A 26,178-nucleotide genomic window follows, 5' to 3' on the forward strand; every position below is an offset into this window, starting at 1 on the left:
AGGGTGTCCATCAGAAGCTTTCCTGGTATACTCCCTAAATATAAGCTAAACATATGATGTGCCCAGGATCTAATTTGCAATCACCAGTCTTAGATCTGTGCTATCACCACATCTGTACATGACTTCAGAAGTGTTTAATTTTCAAGTGTTTTATTTTACAAGCTGCTTAGTTTATAGATTAGGCCCAAATAACCTCTTGATGCCTGAGCTGCAAATTTTCTTTTGTAACTCCATTGGAATATATTGCAATGTCTGATCTTGAGACTCTTTACATCAGATATGGGGAAAATACATCTTCCGGCCTTTATCGGCAGATCATGTTGTCATGATGTGTCTTGTGTCTGTGGTCTGGATCCTATGTAAAATCTAAAGGAGCTCTGAATATGATCCCGCTTCAGTTAGTCCTCCATAGGTGCACTGGCATATTTGCATCAATGTTGATACCCTTTGCCATGTTATCAGCTGATCTGTACATGAGAAGCAGTTTAACTACACCTTGGTTTTTGCTTTGATACTAATATTAGTGTTGATGTACAGTCTTTTCATAAAAGTGGAAGACATTTTTAGAAATCGGTATTTTTGTATCAGTATTTGTTGGTCAAAACCAGAAGTGTAACTTATATACATGGAAAGATTTGCACCTTTTCTTGGTTAGGCATCCATTACTGCTTTTGGCTTACAAGTTCACAAAAGTGACAGAAATCTTGAAATCATTTTTTTTTTTGTTCTCAATAACCCATAATTGTGAATTCTTGTCTTATTGAATTTCTACCCCCAGAGACCTCAGATGAGCTTATTGGAAATCAAGCAAATTGCTGATGTGATTGGCTCCATGAAGCGGATCAAAGTAATGCATGCTATAATTTTTTTTACCACTGTGGTAGATTGCCTTACTTGGCTGCTCTCAGAGGTAGACACAGGAACAGTTCTTTCGCTGGTTTATTAAAAATGCAGCATAAACCAGAGCGGTGGTTAACCAAATAAACACGCCCTTTCCGGCATAACGACAAAACAAACTATAACGTACAGCACAGTCCTTATATGTGCGGGGTTCGCCTGCTCAGGTTACACAGGCTTCAGCTCTCACTGGAGTTCCACACTGGAGACTTCCGTGTCTCCAGACACACAACAGCAAAAAAAACCTCAGTGGTGGGACATTTAATTTTTCCAGCCACACCCTTGAGGTGGTGATATGGTGAGTAGGTGCCCCGCCTATCTCACACCTACTCACAAAAAACCCAACCCATAACATGGCAGATTAACCCCCTCAGCAGATAACATGCTGGAGAAAAGCTTCTGTATTTCACATCATGGAAGATGGCAACACTCATGACACATATCTCCCCTCACATACATCGCCAGTGACCCTGTCACACCACACAAACATCGCTGTATCTGGAAAATTGTTCACTTGCACACTGGTTATAGTTTGTCCATGTGCTGTCCATGACACACACAGACAGCGCATTGTACAGTGGCTTTTTACCTATTTTGTTACATTACAACCTGTGTTTAAATATTTTTGTTATCCAATTTGTGTGTGATGGATCAGCACTAAATAGTCTTAAGTTAGTGAAGTGAGAAAAATATAAGCATAAATTAAATTTATGAGATCAACAGGATCAAAATAACTAAAAATTAGCATGTGTATATGTATTCACCCCATTTGCAATGAAGCCCCTAAAAATTTCTGGTGCCAGCAATTACCTTCATAAGTCTCATGCTTAGTGAAAGGAAGTCAGCCTGTGTGCAATCTAAGGCTGTGTGCCCACGTAGCATTTTTCAAGCGTATATGCTGCGGAATTTCCGCAGCGTAAACGCTTGAAAAACGCATGTATATCCGCACCCCATGGTCCCCAATGGGATTCCGCAAGTTCTATGCACATGCTGCGGATTTTTCCGCAGCGTTTATGCCGCGTTCAAAAATCCGCAGCATGTTCATTTAATTTTGCGTTTCCGCAAGCGGAATTGCCTTTGTCCAATGCATAAAAAACGCAAGGCAATTCCGCATGTGGAAAACGCGTGATAAACGCGCGAAAAATGCGCGATAAACGCGTGCGGAATTCCGCATGCGTTTTCCCGGGAGAGGACTTGCATTATGAAGCAGAAAATTTCTGCTTCATAAATGCAACGTGGGCACATAGCCTTAGTGTCACATGGTCTGTCAGTATATGCACACCTTTTCTGAAAGGCCACATAGGCAGCTGCACCATTAAGAAAGAGACACCACTAACCAAACAACACCATGAAGACTGAGGAGATCTCCAAACAAGTCAGGGACAAAGTTGTTGAGAAGTACAAGTCAGGGTTGGGTTACAAAAAAATAACTCAATCTCTGATGACCACCCGGAGCACCATCAAATTTATTATAGAATGGAAAGAACATTGCATCACAACAACCTGCCAAGAGAGGGCCATCCACCAAAACTCTCAACCCGGGCAAGGAGGGCATTAATCAGAGAAGCAGCACAGAGACCAAGGTATCCCTGAAAGAGAGCTGGAGAGTTCCCAAGCAGAGACTGGAGTATCTGTCCATTTGACCACAATAAGCCGTACTCTCCATAGAGGTGGCCTTTATGGAAGAGTGGGGAGAAAAAGGCCTTTACTTAGGCTGTGTGCCCACGATGCGTTTTTAATGCGTTTCTGCAGCGTTTTTGCAGCTGCGTAAACGCATTAATAACGCTTGGTAGAAGGGCAGCAATGTTCCCCAATGATAATCCGCATGTTCTGTGCACATGCTGCGGAAATTTCCGCTGCGGATTATCATTGCGGAAAAAAACGCAGCACTACCAATTATTTTGCGGAAGTGCTGCGTTTTCGCTGCCATTGACTTGCATTAGAACGCGCCAATTCCGCAAGACTGCATCTGTACTTGCGTAATTGGTGCGTTCTAATGTGCGTATGGTACCCGGGTGGAGAGGAGAGGAGAGTCTCATCCACACCCAGGTACCATTAAAAAAGCTGTAAAAAAAGAATAAAATAAAAAATAAATGTATATTTACCTTCTGGCGGCCCGCGGTGCGCTCCTCCTTGCTTTCCGGCACTTCGCGATGGAATGCTGGACCTGCGCTGACGTCAGTCATGTGACGGCTCACGCGACGCTGACGTCGGCAGGTCCTTCAATCCACCGCTGCCAGCAGCCGGGACGGTGAAGCAAGACAGCGCGGGCCATCTGAGGGTAAGTATACTTTTATTTTTTGACATTCAGTCACAGTATATAAATCCATGCCGGTTGCATGGATTTATATAGTGTGACCAAGTTGTCAAGCACTTTCCAAGTGATGCTAAAATCGCCTGGAAAGCGCTTGTCAACTCGCATGCGGAAATGCAAGTGAAGAACGCTTAATATCCGCTTGTCCCTGGCAGGAAAACGCATGTACAATCCGCATCCGTTTCTTTCTGCCAGGGAGATGCAGAAACGCTCAGGAAAAAATCCTGAGCATTTCTGCATCGTGGGCACATAGCCTTACACACAAAAATTGTAAGGCTCATTTTGAGTTTGCCAAAAGACATGTGGGAGACTCCCCAAATGTATGGAGGAAGGTGCTGTGAGGTGAGACAAAATTTTACTTTTTGGCCACCAAGGTAAGCGCTATGTGTGGTGACAAACCAACACAGCTCATCACCCCAAAAGCACCATGTTTTTCGACAGCAGGGACAGAGAAAATGGTCCAAGTCCAAGATGGATGGTGCGAGATATAGGGATATTCTTGAGCAAAACCTGTTTGTCTCTCAGTGATTTTTAGACTGGGATGTAGGTTGACCTTCTAACAAGACAATGACCCAAAGCATACTGTTAAAGCAACACTCGAGTGGTTTAAGGGGAAACGTGTAAATGTTTTGGAGTATCCTACTCAAAGCCCAGACCTTAATCCAATTGAGAATCTGTGGTCAGACTTGAAGATTGCTATTCACCAGAGGAAACCATCTAACTTGAAGGACTGGAGCAGTTTTGCCTTGAGAAATGGGCAAAAATCCCAGTGGAAAGCTCATAGAAACTTATCCAAAGCAAGTTGCTGCTGTAATTGCTGCAAAAGGAGGCTCTACAAAGTACTGACTTTAGGGGGGTGAATTATTATGCACACTGAAGTTTTCAGTTATTTTGTTGTTTTCTTCACACTAAAAAGAAAACTAAATGTTCACAGCTGTAGGCATGTTCTTTACATGAACTGATGCAAACCCTCAAAACTAGTGAAATTCATGGTTGTGAGATAGCAAAAAAATGCCAAGGGGTGGGGGGTGAATACTTTTGCAAGCCACTGTAAAATATGCTCATTTGAGCAAGTCCTAACTCAATGGCAGATATGTCATATAGATATGTGTATATAGATATCTATTACTGTTCTGATGGCATTTGACACACTTACCGTCAAATGAAGTAACTTTCGGCTGTCATATAGCTATTCCGTTCTGGTATATGACATCTGAGCAGTGCCGCTCTTATTTCATCTTTCAAGGTGGAGGCTCACTAGATCTTTTTGTGCTCTCTTACTCAAAATGTTAAAAAGCATTACCTACAGAGCATCTGAAAGTTGTCCTCATGCGCTTGGAGTTAGGTAACTTCAGTATACTTTAATGACAAGTTTCAAAGGATAAAACTGCCCCTTTTACCAGTGGCATCCAATCCCAAGTTCAGTACTAATGTCTTTAATCTTTTTTTTTTCAAAAATAAAACACCGGTTGCTGTGTGTAAATGTTTAGAATTTGGATACATTATCACCACCATTCTTACAGGTCTTGTATCAAGTTGGGTGAATTGGTAGAAAAAAAAAGTGCAAGTCCGTCATTGCTTTTGGGTTTAGTTTTTACGGCGTTCACCATTCTTCAGGTCAGTGCAGTCATGGTGAACACACACACACACGTATGTATGTGTATATAATGTGTGGTGTGTGTACGTATATGTGTTTTATTGGTGGAAAAAATACCCATTTTGACATTCACTGCTTCAATATATGGGATAAATATTATTTTCTTGTTCGGGCCATTACACATGCATCAATGGCAAATGTGTTTGTTTATAATATTTTGCTGTTTTTTTTACATAAAAATAAGAAATATTTAACCTGCAGTCTCTTGATTGTCTGTCCAATACACTGCAATAATTAAAGTAGTTTTGCACTTCTAATTTGACCCCATTTCGTTTGTACTAACACTTTTCTAATACACTTTTAGTACCTGCCCTGCTCCTGTAAGCTCATCTCTATGTGGGTTAGATATCCTTCTGTTTTGATTCTGGCTCTGCTACTTCCGATCTGGAATCGGAAGAACAGAGCAGGGCATGTCACTGAGAGGAGGGGCTACGTCTCTGTGAGTGACAGCAGTTTGAGCACGCCTGCTCAGATAAAACTTCACTCCGCTCTCTGTTTGGGTGCTGCTTTGAAGTACGTTCAGCTGACAAGCTGTGTGATGTGCTGATCATTAGAAAAGATGTAACAGTGCTTGTCAGATGAAGACACGGCACTTCAAAGCATCAGCAGGTATGTGCACACTGTCCGGAGCCGCCTGCGACCCCCGACACAGCGGAATACCCGCCGGCGACTTACACTCATTTTATGCAAAGGAGCGGCGCCATTTTTTTTTTTTTCACCAGCGGACTTTCCTCATAGAGGTTAAGTCCATGGAAAAGCCTGTATGTGGACCCGCCAGAGAAATTGACATGCTGCGGAAATTGACATGCTGCGGTCTGGAAAGACGCCCCGCATGTCAGTTTCCATGGGAGAGTGGACATAGTGGATTTCTAGATATCCCATCCACTATGCTGTAACATCTGGCCGCTGCGGTTTGACTCTGCATAAACACACAGCGGCTCCTGACCGTGTGCACATACCCAAAGTCTGTATCACTTATGACCGAGCTCACATTAGATTTGACTCTCCTGCCTGAATGCTGCTTTGAAGTGCTCTACCTTAAGCTGACAAGCCCTGTCACTCACCGAGACGTAGCCCCTCCCCCCAGCGACATGCCCTGCTCTGTTCATCCAATTCCGGTCCCCAGATCAGAAGTATCGGATCCAGAATTGAAACAGAAGGATATATTACCCACACAGAGATGAGCTTACAGGAGCAGGGCAGATACTAAAAGTTTATTAGAAAAGTGTTAGGAAGAGTTAGGAGAAATGAAAGGGGGTTACATTAGTAGTTGAAAACCTCTTTAAGTATTGCAGTGTATTGGGAAACTGAAGATCTCCCCTTAGGAAGGCCAGCCATCAGGGGGCTGATGGTCAGAACTGACAACTGCCCCCTTGAAGTAAGTTAAATGCTTCTGTCGGACTTGAGTGGCATTTAAGAGGGTACTCTGATGCGATAGAAACCAGCTCCTAGTGCAACAGCACTTTTGGATGCTAGCCATCTAACACAGCCTGCATCCATGCTGCGGGCTTAAAGGGGTTTTCTTAAGAAGACCTTCTCATAAAGACTACCCCTTTGAATAAAAAAACAACAATTTTGCAAGTAAAAAATATTGATGAACTTTTGGGTGCCAAAAATATTTTTACATTATGAGTAATAAACATAAACTAGAAATCTTGCATTAGAGATTGATTCACAGGACCCCGATCCAACGTACGCATCAATATTCCTTGGCCACTGGATGGGAGCCCTACCTGTGGGCATAGCTGCCGTCCCTTTCAAATAGTAGGCATAGCCTGATGTCATGTGTGCGTCACGCCACAACAATGATGTTGCGAAAGGTCTTCAAATCAGAAGGGGCGTTGGGTATGCCAGCAGGTCGGAGGCGGTTGGCAGGGCTCCCATCCCGCAGTCACAGATTATCAGGGTCCTGAATATCTATTCACTCCTCTAGTTTGCCCCTGTCATCAGCTCATCCTCGGTTTACACGGACAGATGTGCTGCCATTAACAGATGATTTAAGAATCTATCAGGAGGTTTTTGCTACCTCATCTGAGAGCAATGTGATGTAACAAAAAAGACCCTGAATCCAACGCAACGCACTTAGTTGACTGCTGCAGCAGTTTTGAGACAGAGTTTTTAGATGTAGCAATGCAGCAGAGCTGGGAAAGCTAACTCCACCCACACTAGGCTCCCTATGTGCATAGTTTATAGACAGTGAGGTGCTTATCACAGAAGGGGCGGAGTCGGACACGTGCCTGTGTGCCAGGTGGTCACAGCAGTAATAATCATCAGGTGGTAAAACTTTCATTCTAAGTAAACAGCAGCACAAAGCCGGGACAGGGACATGTGAAACATCGTTGAATTCAGTGTTTTAACCCCTACCTCATGCTCTCCTCAGATTACACAGTAAAAAACTGCTGACATATTCCCTTTAAGACCCTGTATAAACGATCCAATCATCTGACTCATTCATCATCTGATCAATGGCATGTTTCCACTGCTGAATGCTCATTCCTTGCCATAGGCCCAGTCATTGGCCTTTATGAACGAGCTATACTTTATAGGCTGGCATCTATTTCTGACAATTCTGGGATTCAGTCATTGGGAAATGAAGAAGTAAAAGTGGATGTTGTGTATAAAAACAACAAGGTATTCTTCGAAGTATCTGACAGGTCTAAAACATTGATGGCACAGAATCTTTTCTGTATGTGCAAAGCCACTCATACATAAGAGCCACAGCTTTATGGTTCTGATGATTTCATGTTTTAGTCCCCTAAAACCACTTTTAGAACTTAGAATTTTTGCCATTCTGACTTGTAGTCTGCTCTCTTAGCAGGATTTTGGGGCTGGGTTTACCTTTGTCTGTAGAATGTTTTATTTTAGCGTAACTGCAATAAATCTTTATAACGGCCATAATGAGAAGCTGCCTATTTAGGAACTGCTGGCTTGACCAGGGGACCACACATGAGATTTATGGTTTGCTATCTGGTTTTATGAATGAACCTCTTTATACACTAAATTTGTGTTTGTCATTTGTTTTATCATTCCATTCTTCTTTTGCTTTGAAGCATTTGACAGTAATGAGATTGACCTCATTGTTGCCTATTTCTATTCCAGGATTTACAAATTCTGCACGTTTATTAAGGGCTTTCTAAAGCCAACTTGGAAAGCTTATGAAAAAAAAGCTACAATTAAAGGCAATCTGTCAACTGATTCATGCAGCCCAAACCACGTGCAGCATGAATGAAACACTAGCTGTGGTGTTGCAGCAATGCATGTCTTCCTCTGGAACTGTGTAGAGGTTCAGAGAAAATATGCTTGGAATATCCATCTGGGGATTGTGTGTCTCGGCTGACTAGTGTGAGGCAGGTCCCCGGGGGCTTCTCCCCACCCTGCTTCTGTAGACTGACAGGTCTCTCCCTATGTGTTTAGGGAATGACGTGTCCGCCTAGGGTAGATGCTGCCGTGGACTGCTCTCCTGGGCTAGTCCATGCATGATCTCCTGCCCGGATTTTCAAAGTACGTTTTTCTGAAACGCTGCAGCATTGCAGAATTAAATGTACCCGGCTGTAATGGTGCAGCCAGACTCTTGATTAATGCTGTCCATGGCTTGGGCAGCATGAATCAGCTCAAGTGTTGGTGGTAAGGACTTCTCTAGGTTTCTGTCTCTTAGGCTATGTGCCCATGATGCAGAAATGCTCAGGATTTCTTCCTGAGCGTTTCTGCATCTCCCTGGCAGAAAAAAAGCATGTGGATTGTTCATGTGGATTGTTCATGTGGATTGTTCATGTGGATTGTTCATGTGGATTGTTCATGTGGATTGTTCATGTGGATTGTTCATGTGGATTGTTCATGTGGATTGTTCATGTGGATTGTTCATGTGGATTGTTCATGTGGATTGTTCATGTGGATTGTTCATGTACATTGTTCATGTGGATTGTTCATGTGGATTGTACATGTGGATTGTACATGCGTTTTTCCTGCCAGGGACATGCGGATGTGAAGCGTTCTTCACTTGCATTTCGCTTTCCAAGCGATTTTAGCATCACTTGGAAAGTGCTTGACAACTTGGTCACACTATATAAATCCATGCAAACGGCATGGATTTATATAGTGTGACCTTAAAGAATGGTAAAAAATAAATCTATACTTACCTTCTGATGGCCCCCGAAGTCTTTATTCGCTCCGTCCTGGCTTGCCGGCATCCGCACATTGAAACGCATGGTATGCGCATGTACAGATCCAGTGATTCGGAATCAATGCGTTTCAATGCAAGTCAATGGAGGCGAAAACGCAGCGCTTCTGCAAAATAATTGGTAGTGCTGCGTATTTTTCCGCAATGATAACCCGCAGCGGAAATTTCCGCAGCATGTGCACAGCACATGCGGATTGTCATTGAGGAACATGGCAGGCCTTCTACCATGCGGTTTTTAAGTTTTTCTGCAACGTTTTTGTCGCTGCGGAAGCGCTTAAAAAACGCATCGTGGGCACACAGCCTTACACACTATAGCCAATCACTCCCCAGAATAAAAGGGCTGGTAACAGGGAGCAATAATCAAGCAGATATCACACATAAGAATTGCTTTAGATTTGGTTCCCTCTTTCTTTTACATGGCAATCATACAATATTAATTTATTCTATTTTCCATATTACTTTTCAGGTGACATACAGCATGTTTGGTGCTTCAAGAAAGAAGTTTGTAGAAGGGGTCGAAAGTGACTACCATGACGAGAATATGTATTATAGCCAGTCCTCGATGTTTCCGCATCGGTCGGAGAAAGACGTAAGTTGGATGCCACTTTTCTTTTTTTCCCTTCCATTCTGATTACAATTTAAAGTATTCTTTAAGCACTGCCTGAAAAGTAGACTTAGTAGTTCCGGACTTGTTCTAACTCTAGGTTTTTGTATTTGACCTGGAGGAGCGTTTTGCTGTTCAGTGACGCCTTTATGACAGGGGTGGGGAACCTCATGCCCGCGGGCCATATAAGGCCCGCTTTGACCTTTTCTCCGCCCCCCGGAAGATTCCTGTGGGCCACAGTGCTTGGGCCAGCAGCTGTGTTTTGATGACCACCGGCCTTTTATTTCTTCTTGGTCTGTGGGCGCACACACAGCATTCACTACTGAAAGCTGAGGCGCATGTAATGAAAGATTATGTCCTGACACCAGTGGGCGGAGTTGGGACACGTGTTATACGGCCCCCATAGGATGGTTTCAATATCCAAATGGCCCTTGGCAGAAAAAAAGTTCCTCACCCCTGCTTTAGGAGATGACATTTATATTATAGTCTATTCTAATGTCCGACTAGTGAAAACATTATCTAAAAGATGAAGCTGATGGTGAAGGCTTCAGTGTAAGTTATTCAACATACATAAAACCAGGATCTATGGCCCTAAACTCTTGTAATGTACCTAGAAATGTGATTTTATGACAAAATCGGAAGCGTATCAGAGGTGGTTACATAGCTCTTCTTGTGAGATTCAAGGGGAATCCGTCATAATACCCCCTCAAATTGTTTAATTGTTTATATGGTCATGACTACAAAGCCAGGGAGCTACCTTTCAAGTAGAGTAGGGAGCGGCTGGATTATTCTGCCAGATTCCCTTTAACCGCTTCCAGACCGCCCTCTGTACATAAACGTCGGCACTGCCTGGGCTCTGCAGCGCCGACTTTAATGAACGGTCGGTGGTCCCGCAGCCCTCAGGACCCCCAGGGTCCTGCAAGCGCTGCGGGTGCTTTGCAGAGCGACAGCTCTGACAGGGGACATCATCGGGACCTGATTGGATCAGGTCCCAATGATCGCGGCATTTAGAAGATAGTGAGAGGAGAGGGGGTCGTCCACTTACCTCTCCGACGGCCCCCTGATGTCTTACAGGACCTGCCGTTGTCATGGCAGCCGGAGGTCACATGACCGCCTCCGGATCTGCCATATATGGTGTCCTGCTAGACTTCAGCTGCAGGCTGAGTCTAGCAGGACGACAGTGTTAAACTGTCAGCAGAGCTCTCATGCAATGTAATACATGTCTATTGCATTGCATGAGAACAGTGATTAGAAAAATAAAAATTAATGTCCCATACAGGACTAAGTAAAAATGTAAAAAAAAGTCAAAAAAATGTTTTCAAACTGTTAAAAAAAAAATCACAAAATAAATAAATAAAATAATAAACCAATAAATCCGTATATTTATGCAAAAACAAAAAAAATACACATATTTGGCATCGCCGCGTCCGAAACAACTCGATCTATAAAACTGTCACACTAATGAACTCCTTCTGTGCACACCATAATAAAAATAAATAAAAAACGGAGCAAAAAACAATGCTTTTTCATCATATCGCCAAACAAAAAGTGGAAAAAAATGCGATCAAAAAGCAAAATGGAAATAAAAATGTTTCCGCTGAAAACGTCATCTTGTTCCGCAAAAAAAAGCCGCCATACAGCTCCATCAGCCGAAAAATAAAAAAGTTATAGCTCTCAGAATAAAGTGATGCAAAAAAAATATTTTTTGTATAAAATTGTTTTATTGTGTAAAAGCGCCAAAACATTAAAAAAATATACCGTAAGTGTAGTATTGCTGTAAACGTACTGACTCGAAGGATAACGCTGCCTGATCACTTTTACCACACGCAGAACGGCATAAAAAAAAAACCAAAAAACAATTCCTCAATTGTTGGTTTTTGTTAATTTTACCTCCCAAAAAACGGAATAGAAAGCGATCAAAAAATGTCACATGCCCAAAAATGGTACCAATAAAAATGTCAACTCGTCCCGCAAAAAACAAGCAGTCACATGACTGTCGGCCGAAATATGGAAAAATTATAGCTCTCAAAATATGGCGATGCAAAAACTAGATTTTGAAAAAAAAGCGTCTTTTAGTGTGTTACAGCTGTCAAGTCCTAAAAACCCGATACAAGATTTATATCTCTGTAATTGCACCGACCTGAAGAATAAAGTAATCTCATCACTTATACCGCACGAGGAACGGCGTAAAAAATAAATAAAACCAATTCTTCACCTGCCACTGATTTGTTTATTATGTCTCCCAAAGATCGCAGTAAGGCTCTGCTCACATTTATCCTGCGCTCTGCGCTGAGCACTTACATCAGAGTTTCCTTGTAAATCTCTGAAATACGTGATTCAGACGGAACCCACGGCAGAAGATTCCCTGTAATGAGGCAGATATAGGCACTGTGGATGCCGTCTGGCCTGTGATCCCACGGTGTCAGTTTTTTAGGCGTGCATAAAAGTGCGGTTGGCCACAGTTTTGTGCACTTCTGAAAAAAAGGACACCGCTAAACAGAGGCCAGACGGAGTCCAGAGTAACTCTGCTGCCGCATTACAGTGAATGGATCCCGCAGGGGTTTCATCTGAATTACATCACTTGGAAATTTAGATGGAAACCCCGATGTAAGTGCTCAGCCTAGAGCGCCGGATAAATGTTACGTAAAATGTTCCCAATAAAAGCTTCAACTCAGTTCTCAAAAAAAGCTAGTCCCCACTCAGGTCCGTCATCTGTTAAAAATATAAGGGACTTCCAAGTTACTGGTAGCAGAAAGGCTCTGGAAAAGCGAAATGGCCCTTGGCCCCCAAAAGAAATTCAGAAAATTTTGTGCTCCCAAATCCAAATGCCTATTCTACAATAATTTGTTCTCCAATTTTCAAATAGCGCTCCGTCCCCCCCAGATCTCGCCGTATGGCTCAGCGGTACGATACAGCCACATATGGGGTATTGACACTTTTAGAAGAAATTGTGTGACACATTTCGGCACCATTTTTACCCATTGCTCTGTGTGAAAATGTAAAATCTGAGGGTAAAACATTTTTTTGTGGTAAAAATATAATTGTTTTTTTCACTGCCCAATGGTATAAATTAAAAAATTAAAAAATACTCACTACTTCCCTATATGAATTCCTTGAGAGGTGTAGTTTACAAAATGGGGTCACTTATGGGGGTTTCTGCTGTTTCGGCATGTCAGCGACTCTTCAAATGTGACATGGTGTCTGCTGCCTATCCCAGCCAACATAGCGCTCCTTTCTCTTCCGAACCCTGCCGTACACCAAAGCAGTGGTTTTCCCCCACATATGGGGTATCGGCGTACTCAGGAGAAATTGCACAACAAATTTCATGGTGCAATTTCTCCTATTACCCTTATGATAATGCAAAATTAAGGGATGAAAAACATTTTGTGGGAAAAATGTGAAAATTTTATTTTTACAGCTCAATATTATAAACTTCTGTGAAGCACCTTGGGGTTCAAGGTGCTCACCACATATCTAGATAAGTTCCCTAAGGGGTCTAGTTTCCAAAAGGGTGTCTCTTGTGGGGGGTTTCCACTGTTTAGGCACATCAGGGGCTCTCCAAACGCAACATGGCGTCCGGTAATTATTCAAACAAATTTTACATTCAAAAAGTCTAATGGCGCTCCTTCCCTTCCGAACCCTGCCGTGTGCCCAAACAGTGGTTCTCCCTCACATATGGGGTATCAGGGCGCTCATGAGAAATTGCACTACAAATTGTGTAGTCCATTTTTTCCTGTTACCATTGTGAAAATAGAAAAATTGGGTCTAAAGTAACATTTTTGTGAAAAAAAGTTAAATGTTCATTGTTTTCTTCCACATTCCAAAAATTCCCGTGAAACACCTGAAGGGTTAATAAACTTCTTGAATGTGGTTTTAAGCACCTTGAGGGGTGCAGTTTTTAGAATGGTGCCACTTTTGGGTATTTTCTGTCATAAAGGCCCCTCAAAGTCACTTCAAATAAGATGTGGTTCCTAAAAAAATGTTTTTGTAAATTTTGTTGGAAAAATGAGAAATCGCTGGTCAACTTTTAACCCTTATAGCGCCCTAATAAAAAAAATGTTGGTACCAAAATTGTGCTGATGTAAAGCAGACATGTGGGAAATGTTATTTATTAACTATTTTGTGTGACATATCTCTCTGATTTAAGGGCATGACAAGTCAAAGTTTGAAAATTGCAAAATTTTCAAAATTTTCGCCAAATTTTCGATTTTTTTCACAAATAAACGCAAGTGATATCGAAGAAATGTTACCACTATGATGAAGTACAATATGTCACGAAAAAACAGTCTTAGAATCAGGGGGATCCATTGAAGCGTTCCAGAGTAATTACTTCATAAAGTGACAGTGGTCAGAATTGAAAAAATTGGCCTGGTCACGAAGGCAAAAACAGGTTCTGACGAGAACTGGTTAAGGTGAATTTCTGATATGATTGCTACTAATTTTATTTATTTTTTTTATTTCCAGATGCTGGCATCTCCATCACCATCTGCATCGGGTCAGCTGTCCCAATTTGGGGCTAGTTTATACGGGCAACAAAGTAAGTTAATTACTCAAAGGGCTTGTCCTAAGAATAAATATTTAAGAACTTCGGTTGTTTATATTTTTTTTATGTTGTCCCATTTTATTTATTTATTTTAGTCATTTATATAGCGCCATTAATTCCACAGCGCTTTTACAGACATTACAGGCACTGTCCCCATTGGGGCTCACAATCTACATTCCCTATCAGTATGTTTTTGGTGTGGGAGGAAACCGGAGAACCTGGAGGAAACCCCCGCAAACACGGGGAGAACCTACAAACTTCTTGTAGATGTTGTCCTTGGTGGGATTTGTACCCAGGACCCCAGTTCTGTAAGGCTGCAGTGCTAACCACTGAGCCACTGTGCTGCCCATTTGCTGTTATGATGATTACTAATCACAGGATAGGGGATGACTTCTAGATCAGTGTCTGTCCCTTCACTGAGACCCTCACTGATCACCAGAACTGTAGATTTCTGTCCCCTGTTTGAGCGTACACATGCTCAACCGCCTCTTCATTCATTTTCTATTGGTCTGCCGAATATAGCCGTGTATTGTACTTGGCAATCTCCTATAGTCTAATAAAAAATAAGTGGGGTGGCCATCGAGCATGCACACTAAAGCCCTTTTGCAATAAGGGCCAGAAGTCTCCCCATTCTGGTAGCTCTCTGTCCTTTACCCAATGTTTTGTCAGATGCCTCTTCGTTTCCATCCTTCCTATTCAGTACAGAAGCAGTATAGTATTTATTCTCTTGCAGTGGCTGCTACTGAATTTCCGAGCATGACTCTAATCTCCTCTATACCCACAGATGTTGATAAATCCTCCTTAACTTGATTCTGCATAGTTAGGCCTCATTCAGATGTCAGTATTTTCCATACTTTTTATATCTGTTTTTTCATGGATAGCACACTTACCCTTTAAACTCTATGGTGCTATTCACATCTGTGTTTTTTCACTGACTGAGAGTCCATCGAAAACACATGGAAGACGATGGACATGTCTCCAGCAGCATGGATAAAACATGTCAATACAAATCTGTAGGTCCATGAAAAACACGAACAGCACATGGATTACATCAGTGAGCTGTCCGTATTTAAAAAGGTTGTCCACTACAACGCCTTCTCATTCCTCATGTTTGGCCCCATTAAAATAGCATTATTGAGGTGGGAAGTAGCTAAGGTCGCCTGTGAAATTTATGATGATTTAGTAGGGAAAGTTTTCTCAAATGTATTCCGAATCCAGACTGGAGTAACATTTCTGGAGGTGGTGGATGCCAGTTGTTAGATGCGCCAATTTTATTAAGTAGTGTGTGCCTCTTAATGATTTAGACGCATCTAACTACAGCTGTTCCCAGTCATTGAAGGGGTTGTCCAGGATTGGCATGAAAGTCTGCAGTCATTCTTTGAATCCTCACAGCTCGCGCTATCAGGATTCTCCAACGCCAGGAGCAGGTCATCATGTGCCCGCAAGTATGCAATATGCATACTCCCACAGCCACATTCAGACTAGACGTGCCCGTCCCCCATTCAAAGCATATAGAGTTACTGAAGACTTTTGTGTCAAACCTGGACAACAAAAAAACAAAAACTGAAAAAAAAAACTTAAAATTAAATTTTTAAAAAATACAACTAAAAGTATTCTAGTCAATACAAATATCACCCATTAAAAGTAGGTAAATATGTATTGGGGAAGGGCACCGGGGGTAGATGGAGAGCAATAAGCATACAGGCTAGCCCTAGAATTCCCTGATGTGCTGATGGCCTCCCTCACAGCAGAGGTTATCACCCTTGCGGATTGGGTTGGTGCCCCCGTTCCACATCGGCTTTCCCTCAAAGACTCTCTTAACCCCTAAACAGACAGATATATACATTAAAAGTCATCAAAAAATGTGAGTACAGACAGTGATGTATAGTCACAGCCACACTGAATGTTTAGAAAAATCAATATATCAGTAATATCTCACTCAAGTATTATTGTGGGGATGAACATAGTATACAGTAGATGAAAAGAGAACACCGTGTACCACCAATATAAGTGTGTGGTGTGTGTGTGTGTGTAAAATATATGTATCTCCAGATATTGATACACGTCAAGCTGTCAAATGCCCATACTGAGAAGTAGATAAAGTGCGGCAGTGCTGATACAGATAGGGCAGTAGAGGCAACACCATAAATATTAGTCTGTGTCACAACGTTCTACCCCCCAGATTAGAGTCCTAAAGTGCAGACAATTATAGGGCATATAAAGGGCAACAATGTGCCCCTATTAAATATAATAGGGTGGGCAACCCCTTTCAGACTGGTATGCACAGTGGCAGTCTTAATAGCTCTTTGTGTCCTTAGCTGAGAAGGAAGTATGAAGGAAGTGCTAGATTGTTGAGACATTAGAATGGTGGGGATCTCTCCGTCTTGTGCTTATAATAAGGCTGAGAGGGAAGTTATTGAATGGATGGAGGTAGGATTGGTGGGTGGAACTGACTGGTTGACATAGCTGGCCTCTATTTTACTAGGGTGCATAATTATATAATTGCCGGGAGTGAAGAGAGATAGTAGCTCAGGTAGGTGAAAACTCATTATACGTCAAACAGGAGAGCGGGGTTTTAGTAGGACACAAGGAAAGGGGCAGACTGACTGTAGTAATGACGTCCCCTTGTAGCTCAACCGATGTCAAGCAGTGACTTCCAATTTGAGCGGTAACTCATAAGCTGGTGGTGGTCAGTGAGGCAATGTAGCTGGCCTCTCAGATCACTATCTTGGCTGAAGTTAATAGAAGAAACTGTGCGAGGAGATGACACACTAAGTACTAGTGGTAATAACTATACAAACAAATAACAGAAATGCTAGGGTGGTTCTTTGCTTTATTATTTTAGATCACATAAAACATAACACGTTTGTTACACTTGTTTAAGCAGAGCGCTTATTGCTGTTGTGTCGGCCCTTCTGATCAGAAGTGTTGCCAGGGATGCAGGTAGGAGCAGGTTTGCTCTCCTCCGGTCCGGTGGCCACAAACATGGTATTGGACCAGGTCATGTGAATCTTTTTGCTCCACTTTTAATTGAAAGAATCAGTCTGCCACTCCTTTTCCAAGAGGTTTTGAGTGGAAATGAACTAGTGAGTGTATGTGACGGACCCCTTAGGTGAACGGTCTTAGTCCATATCAATTATATAAAATTATAACTACCAATATCTATACATAGAAGCATTTTTTTAAAAATATTTCCAAATGAAAACGTGTGATGGATGTCGTTATCTAATGGAGAAATGTAATGTTTTATTCAAGGGCAACACCTTTAATATTCAGATTTTGAAGTTATAAAATGTAATCAGTCATAAATTGTGAGGTTCACACCTGCTTCCTTGTACTTATGTGTAGTGTTACTTTCTGTAGGTGCACTAGGCCTTCCAGTGAGGGGGATGAGCAACAATACTCCTCAGTTAAACCGCAGCTTATCACAAGGCACTCAATTACCAAACCATGTAACGCCGACAACAGGGGTACCAACAATGTCACTTCATACGCCACCATCGCCAAGCAGGTAATTGCAAAATATGTGTGCAGTTTTTATTTATTAACCTTTTTTTTATTACCTTGACTTAAAATGACAATTAGTTTTTGTATACTTCTTTCAGTCCAAATATTTGTTTTGTCATACAGTACAAGTTTACATTGCATGCTTGTCTTCCTGCTGATCCCCCTTCTCATGTGTTTCAGGGGTATCTTGCCGATGAATCCCAGGAACATGATGAACCACTCCCAGGTTGGTCAGAGCATTGGAATTCCCAGCAGGACAAATAACATGAGCAGTTCAGGTTTAGGTAGTCCAAACAGAAGCTCGCCCAGCATAATATGTATGCCAAAGCAACCGTCATCCCGGCAACCTTTTACTGTGAACAGGTAAGCAGCATCTTCTTACTGTCTATAGGGCTTTGATAGGGATGGCACAGATACATCATCTAACTTGGGGCTCCTTTCATACATTTGTGGAATAATCTGTGTATCTGTCATAAATGACTAAGATGGAGAAACTATTTTATGCTATTCTTACTGTGGTTTACCACTGTAGGTGGCCCGAGGATTACAATCTAAAGGGAGTCTGTCACCACAGAATAACTGATCAAGCCAAGTCCAGGTGCTCGTTGAAACCTTGTCAGTGGCCAAAAGTTTAACTGCACTTGCCCACCTACTTGATTTCCTTCCATCTCCCCTCTTCTTTGACAGTTATGGCTTTATAGAGCCAGGGAAGGGCGGAGATAGAAGGAAAACAAGTCAGTGGGAAGCGGCATTGAGCTGTAAGGCCACACCAAGGGTGCACCGAGCTCTTCTACTTGCCTTGAGCAGTCATTCTGTGCTGACAAATTCCCTTTAAAGACTGGACTACAGGCTTAGCGCAATGCTAGCCTGAGAAAGTGGAGTAGTGAACACTATTATATGCCTCCTCTACCGAGAATGTTGGCATTGTAATCGAGAATGTTTAATCAATCAGTTACAGGTCATTTAACTGTAAGGCCAAATCCCTTGCCTCACACAACAAACCAAGTGGAAAAGTGGAGTGAAACCCCAGGGCATCTAATTGGTCACTCTATTAAAAGGGTATTAGATGGGAATTATCAGATAGTGCTTGTAAATTCAAGCACTTTTGCCTTATTAAAATATGCAGCCATTTTAGATATTTACACGTTTGTTTAGGAGCTCAACCACCACTTCTGTCTTGCTTGTAAGCACCGCGCTGAAGCTGGCCAGGATAAGAAGGCAACCACTTCAAAACAGTGCTTACAAACTCAGTAGGAAAGATCTTGTAAGCACTGTGCGTGATTTGCGGTCTAGCAGAGGTGGTCAGTTTCTGAGACCACAAGCTGTAATCAAAAGTAAAGGGTTAGTCTGAAGAACTTCAAATTTTATTAAACAGAAAATTGCAAAAGGGGTTGTATTTACAAGCCCTGTGTTATAATACCCATTTATGAAGAGTAACACTCTCCATTGCATTAGTTCTGATAGATCTCCTCTCATACTGAAAGTGACAGAGTACCTTCTTGCCTATGGCATTTATGTGCAGTAATGTATGACTCCCTTTGTATTTTTTTCCACATCCAATCTGTATTCTCGTTTTACATGATACTTTTCTAAACTAATATTGTCCTCTTTGATCATACAGCATGTCTGGGTTTGGTATGAACAGAAATCAGGCGTTTGGTTTGAACAATTCATTATCAAGTAATATTTTTAATGGGACAGGTGAGAACTTTTTCTTCATGAAGTCATTGTTACAATAGATGTCACCTCGCATGTATTATTTATATCACATTGTGCTATTTGTTAATCACTTTGATAAGTTATATCATTGTAAGTCTAAATTTACAGAAATTGTAATATTCTTATGGTGAAGGACACTGAGTTCTTAAACATGTCTTTTGTCCATTTTCATTATAATAGATAGCGTTTTCTCAGGATGGGTACCCCTGTGTGTATGGGCAAACCATTGTCATAGAGTACACTTGCCCCTCTATGCATTACATAATCAACAATACATTTGCATGCATGACAAATAATGCTATAGATGTGACTCCTAGCAGCTGGGGGTAAAAAGCGGAGCCCACTTCATTCATCTGATCACTGGGATGTCTTTCATAAGTGTGTGGACTACCCTTATAAGTGGGATGTGCCCTCTTCAGTTGGCATGAGTATTGAATGTTCCATACCAGTGGGCGATTATCTGTCTATAGTTTATCATATAGATGCATATAATACTAAGATATTGAAATGGAGAGCTATAGCTGGGCTATATATTATACTTTTTTTTTTTTGAACAACATACTCCAGGTAGTGTTTTACGATAAGAAATGATGTATATAGTAAGGCTGGCATCACACACTCATGTACTTGAACAGCGAAACACTGATGTGTGAAACTGTTCTAAATGACATGCAGCATACGCGAATCTAGATACCTGCTTTTAGTAAGTGTACGAGGACTCTGCACGTCAGAGAGTTCAATCTGATGTATTTGTAGCCAGTAAGTGGCACAGTCGATTGTCATTGGTTACTCTTTCTGGCCCTGTGCGCTATGTAATCTCTGGACCCACAGAGCTACCATCTCTGGCGATGAAATATTGTAGACTATTTTCTGGCCTTCATGCTCCTACAAATGTCAGGATACTTCTCTATTTAACACGCTGCACTATATGTTTGATGTTTTTATTAGAAAAATAGGACTTATAAGCCAAGAGCGAGTGTGTCATTATCATTCACAATTCTAGGCTATGCTTGCTCACTGCGTTTGCTACGCTTTTGTTTTCCAGACGGAAGTGAAAATGTGACAGGTTTGGACCTTTCAGATTTCCCTGCACTAGCTGATAGAAATCGAAGGGAAGGAAGTGGCAACCCTACACCGTTAATAAACCCTTTGGCCGGAAGAGCTCCCTATGGTAAGGCAATGCCTATTTACTGAACACGTGCTTGCATGATTACTAATGCTGGAGCATGGATGCTGTTCAGCTGAGATTCATGGGGTTTTTATTTTTCCTCCTTTGCAAATTCATTGCTTTACTAGCTTCTCCTGGTCCAGAGCAGCAGCCTCAAAATTTGGCTTTGCAACATTGAAAACAGATGAGGTTCCGTCAGCTTAGCTAAGCTTTTATAATGCCTAGGGACATCAGCTTGGCGTACAGCTAGTGGTGTTTGCTGGTATTTCTTAAATGCAGACCACCATAGCAGGGACTGCAAAGGATGATGGGAGATTATAGTTAGAATCCTCCAAATGATTAAATCAGCTATGGACTAAAAGCTTGGTTCACACATTGTGTAAAAGGCTATTGGCAAAGTGCCTCACAGTGGGTACATTGTGATGAGATTTCCTCCTTCATTAGATCCCAGTGCTAAAGTATTGTTTACACAGCATAATTTTCACACCCTGTTCTGTTGGGTATATTATAGCAAAATTGGTGTGAAATACAAACCCTCACAAGTTGAAGCTTATTGTTATGAGTAGGCGCCTGAAGATTTGCATGAAGTGAAAAATGTGGCATTGATGGGAGTACCTATCACTGATCTGAAGATTCCATTTTTATTTAATAAAAGACTGGCAGTCCCAGTTTGGCTAGTTTTCTAAATCTCATTTATTAACAAAAGCGCTCAGAAGTACCCCCTAATAACCCCTAAAAGGACATACACTTTCACTTTAAGATGGGCTGTAGAAGAATGGGCGATCCCGTTACCCATGGTGGTATTCTAAAACCCGGAAGTTCTGCCCTGACTTTTGCTAGAAAGTTTATCCACTTCAGGGGATGGTAGGGTTACTGCTGAGCACTTTTGTGAATAGATGATACAGTTAGGTCCATATATATTTGGACAGAGAAAACATTTTTCTAATTTTGGTTCTAGACATTACCACAATGAATTTTAAACAAAACAATTCAGATACAGTTGAAGTTCAGACTTTCAGCTTTCATTTGAGGGTATCCACATTAAAATTGGATGAAGGGTTTAGGAGTTTCAGCTCCTTAACATGTGCCACCCTGTTTTTAAAGGGACCAAAAGTAATTGGACAGATTAAATAATTGTAAATAAAATGTTCATTTCTAGTACTTGGTTGAAAACCCTTTGTTGGCAATGACTGCCTGAAGTCTTGAACTCATGGACATCACCAGACGCGGTGTTTCCTCCTTTTTGATGCTCTGCCAGGCCTTCACTGCGGTGGTTTTCAGTTGCTGTTTGTTTGTGGGCCTTTCTGTCTGAAGTTTAGTCTTTAACAAGTGAAATGCACGCTCAATTGGGTTGAGATCAGGTGACTGACTTGGCCATTCAAGAATATTCCACTTCTTTGCTTTAATAAACTCCTGGGTTGCTTTGGCTTTATGTTTTGGGTCATTGGTCGTCATTTCATACTACAGATGGACATTCAGTTTGGCTGGATCTGAGCACACAGTATGGCTCTTAATACATCAGAATTCATTCGGCTGCTTCTGTCCTGTGTCACATCATCAATAAACACTAGTGACCCAGTGCCACTGGCAGCCATGCATGCCCAAGCCATCACACTGCCTCCGCCGTGTTTTACAGATGATATGGTATGCTTTGGGTCATGAGCTGTACCACGCTTTTGCCATACTTTTCTCTTTCCATCATTCTGGTAGAGGTTGATCTTGGTTTCATCTGTCCAAAGAATGTTCTTCCAGAACTGTGCTGGCTTTTTTAGATGTTTTTTAGCAAAGTCCAGTCTAGCCTTTTTATTCTTGATGCTTATGAGTGGCTTGCACCGTGCAGTGAACCCTCTGTATTTACTTTCATGCAGTCTTCTCTTTATGGTAGATTTGGATATTGATACGCCTACCTCCTGGAGAGTGTTGTTCACTTGGTTGGCTGTTGTGAAGGGATTTCTCTTCACCATGGAGATTATTCTGCGATCATCCACCACTGTTGTCTTCCGTGGGTGCCCAGGTATTTTTGCATTGATGAGTTCACCAGTGCTTTCTTTCTTTCTCAGGATGTACCAAACTGTAGATTTTGCCACTCCTAATATTGTAGCAATTTCTCGGATGGGTTTTTTCTGTTTTTGCAGCTTAAGGATGGCTTGTTTCACCTGCATGGAGAGCTCCTTTGACCGCATGTTTACTTCACAGCAAAACCTTCCAAATGCAAGCACCATACCTCAAATCAACTCCAGGCCTTTTATCTGCTTATTTGAGAATGACAAAGAAGGGATTGCCCACACCTGTCCATGAAATAGCCTTGGAGTCAATTGTCCAATTACTTATGGTCCCTTTAAAAACAGGGTGGCACATGTTAAGGAGCTGAAACTCCTAAACCCTTCATCCAATTTCAATGTGGATACCCTCAAATGAAAGCTGAAAGTCTGAACTTCAACTGCATCTGAATTGTTTTGTTTAAAATTCATTGTGGTAATGTCTAGAACCAAAATTAGAAAAATGTTGTCTCTGTCCAAATATATATGGACCTAACTGTATGGGCAGTGAATTTTAAGACTTGTGAAATATCTGGATATGTGTACTAATGAGTCCTTGCTTTTGCAGTCGGTATGGTGACAAAGCCAGCAAGTGAGCAGTCTCAGGACTTCTCAATACACAACGAGGACTTCCCTGCATTACCAGGCTCCAGCTATAAGGATCCAACATCGAGCAATGATGACAATAAATCTGTACGTAGCAATGCGTTTTTGTACATTTCTCTTCCGGTTTCGTTAGCACTGATGCACTTCTAGTTCCTTTTCCTAGTCAGAGAAAAATGCCATTTATTTCATTTTTGAGGCAATTGATGAAAACTTATTCTAGTTTGACATTTTATGGATTCAACATTTTCAACAGAGATTCCAGTTAATAAAATGTTCTTTTGCCCAGTCATTTGAGCTGGCCTTTACTACAGACAGCTAGCCATTCCTGCTTCTGTTGTCTAGGAATGAGTTTTGCTGGCCATTTTTTGGTTGTCTGACAATCGTAAATGAGAATAGTACTACTAAAGATGTATAACTAGCCTTGAAGTATGTTACCCACGTAATGACCAGATGATTTTTAGTTTTAACGCTTATGTTTTTTCCTCCTCTTCTTCCAAGAGCCATAAGTTGTTTTTTTTTGTTTTTGTTTTTTTACATAGCCGTACAAGGGCTTGTTTTTTTGCTAGATGAGTTACCCCATTAACTTTACTATGTAGTGTACAGAGAAATAGTAAAAAAAAAAAAAAAAGTGCAATTGTTTTTTGGGTTTCTCTTTTGCTACAGAGGTCTAAGGGATAACATTTCTCCTTATGGAGAGTGACTCATCAGCTATGGCGCGTCAAGGTAAGGAGGCTTATTCGCCATGCAATGCTCCTCTGGGAAATTTAATATGCAAATTGCCTCTTCTATAGCGCCACCTATTGGAAGCCGCAATCCTACAGGTCACAATGCACGACTCGTTAAAGGGTTGATTGTGACTTGTAGGATTGCTGCTTCCAATAGGTGGCGCTATATAGTACAAGTCCTCTTTTTCTCTGAAGAGGCAATTTGCATATTAACTTTCCCAGAGGAGCATTGCATGGCGAGTAAGCCTCCTTACCTTGACGTGCCAGAGCTGGTGTGTCACTCTCCATAAGGAGAAACGTTACCTCTTAGACCTCAGTCCAGAGCCTCTCACCTAGCCAAATCAGTTCTCATACTCTGCACTGACGAGGGCCAACAGCCCGGAACACCGTGTCTGCAAATTGAGATTCTGATTTGGCTTTTATCCTAAGGCTTTTGCGACATTAATTTTGCTGTGAAAATGACTTGGCAGCATAATTCTAAAGATCAGTATGATCACGTCGATACCAAACTTGCATAGTAATTGTTTTGTGTGTTTTAGTGGCTGCAAAAAAATTTCTGAACATTATAGAACAGAAATTTAGTTTGCCGTCATTTTCTGAGAATTTTTATATTTGTGTCTAATGTATTGTATGAATTTTTTTTTGGTGTGCCAAGCTTTTGTTTTTATTGGTACCATTTTGAGGTACATAGAGTGTTTTTTAATATTTTTTTTTTACAGAGTGGTGAGATAAACGTTTTTTGTCATTTTAATTTTTTCCCTTTGCAGAGTTTACTATATGAGTTAAACTATTTTATATTTTGATCAGAATTATATGAACGCAGCAATACCAAATAAGCTTATTTTTAATTTTTTTTTTTACATTTCTCTATTTTAACTCTGGAAATGAAGGGGATGACTGATTTTATTTTTTATATATACACATTTTCAAACTTAAAATCTGATTGTATTAATATCTTCATTATATTTTTCATGCACAGAATTTAAATACACCCGGAAAGACTGCCTCAAGTACAGACGGACCCAAATTTCCAGGAGACAAAAGTTCCACAACACAAAATAATAACCAGCAGAAAAAAGGGATCCAGGTCTTACCTGACGGTGAGTTCTTTCATACATTGCATTACTTCAGATGCAAACTTAATCATTTCCCAGCACCAGTTGTACAATATACATTACATATGTTGTATGGTAGCATGGAGTGGGCCCCACAACATACCCAACAGATGCCGGGTGTGTTCATCTGATTGATCCTTTAAATGTTGCTGACATTTGCAGTTAAGGCACTTAATCCAATAGGTTCACAATTACATGAGCTAATTACCCCCTCAGTCAGCTGGGGGCACAGGTGCAAGTCCCCTAAGGGAACTAAAGAAAGAATAAGTTTAAAAAAATAAAGTGTGTGTGCGATATAGATAGAAAGAGATATAGATAGAGAGAGATGGATAGATAGAGATATTGATATTGCTGTTTTTGTAAGTTTGCCGACTGACAAAGACATGAACAGTCTATAATTTTAAGGGTAGGTTAATTTTAACATTGAGAGATAGAATATCCGAAAATAAATCAAGAAAATCACATTGTATAAATTTATTTGCATTTTGCAGTGAGAAATAAGTATTTGATCCCTCTGGCAAACAACACTTAATACTTGGTGGCAAAACCCTAGTTGGCAAGCACAGCAGTCAGACATTGTTTATAGTTGATGATGAGGTTTGCGCACATGTCAGGAGGAATTTTGGTCCACTCCTCTTTGCTGATCATCTCTAAATCATTCAGATTTTGAGGCTGTCGCTTGGCAACTTGGAGCTTCAACTCCCTCCATAAGTTTTCTATGGGATCTGGAGACTGGCCAGGCCACTCCATGACCTTAATGTGCTTCTTTTTGAGCCACTCCTTTGTTGCCTTGGCTGTATGTTTTGGGTCATTGTCTTGCTGGAAGACTCAGCCATGACCCATTCTTAATGTCCTGGCGGAGGGAAGGAGGTTGTCATTCAGGATTTTATGGTACATGGCTCCATCCATTCTCCCATTGATGCGGTGAAGTAGTCCTGTGCCCTTAGCAGAGAAACACTCCCAAAACATAATGTTTCCACCCCATGATTGACAGTGGGAACGGTGTTCTTTGGATCATAGGCAGCATTTCTCTTCCTCCAAACACGGCGAGTTGAGTTAATGCCAAAGAGGTCAATTTTTGTCTCATCTGACCACAGCACCTTCTCC

General features: G+C 41.4%; 1 protein-coding gene across 1 annotated transcript in view; it reads left to right on the plus strand.

The window, feature by feature from the left end:
- The window catches only part of CNOT2 (CCR4-NOT transcription complex subunit 2), an 81,880-nt gene that overhangs the window by 37,328 nt on the left and 18,374 nt on the right, over positions 1-26,178 (plus strand). Inside the window, exons 2-9 of the mRNA XM_073651779.1 lie at positions 9,512-9,634; positions 14,114-14,186; positions 17,556-17,703; positions 17,880-18,062; positions 19,321-19,400; positions 20,464-20,589; positions 23,194-23,318; positions 24,936-25,056. Coding sequence (XP_073507880.1) covers positions 9,524-9,634; positions 14,114-14,186; positions 17,556-17,703; positions 17,880-18,062; positions 19,321-19,400; positions 20,464-20,589; positions 23,194-23,318; positions 24,936-25,056 — 967 coding nt within the window. The 5' untranslated portion in view covers positions 9,512-9,523. The remainder of the gene's footprint in view (positions 1-9,511; positions 9,635-14,113; positions 14,187-17,555; positions 17,704-17,879; positions 18,063-19,320; positions 19,401-20,463; positions 20,590-23,193; positions 23,319-24,935; positions 25,057-26,178) is intronic.

The sequence above is a fragment of the Phyllobates terribilis genome, unplaced genomic scaffold (assembly GCF_046119375.1).
Source record: "Phyllobates terribilis strain yellow unplaced genomic scaffold, ASM4611937v1 Scaffold_11__3_contigs__length_659146591, whole genome shotgun sequence".
In the NCBI taxonomy this organism is placed as follows: Eukaryota; Metazoa; Chordata; class Amphibia; order Anura; family Dendrobatidae; genus Phyllobates; species Phyllobates terribilis.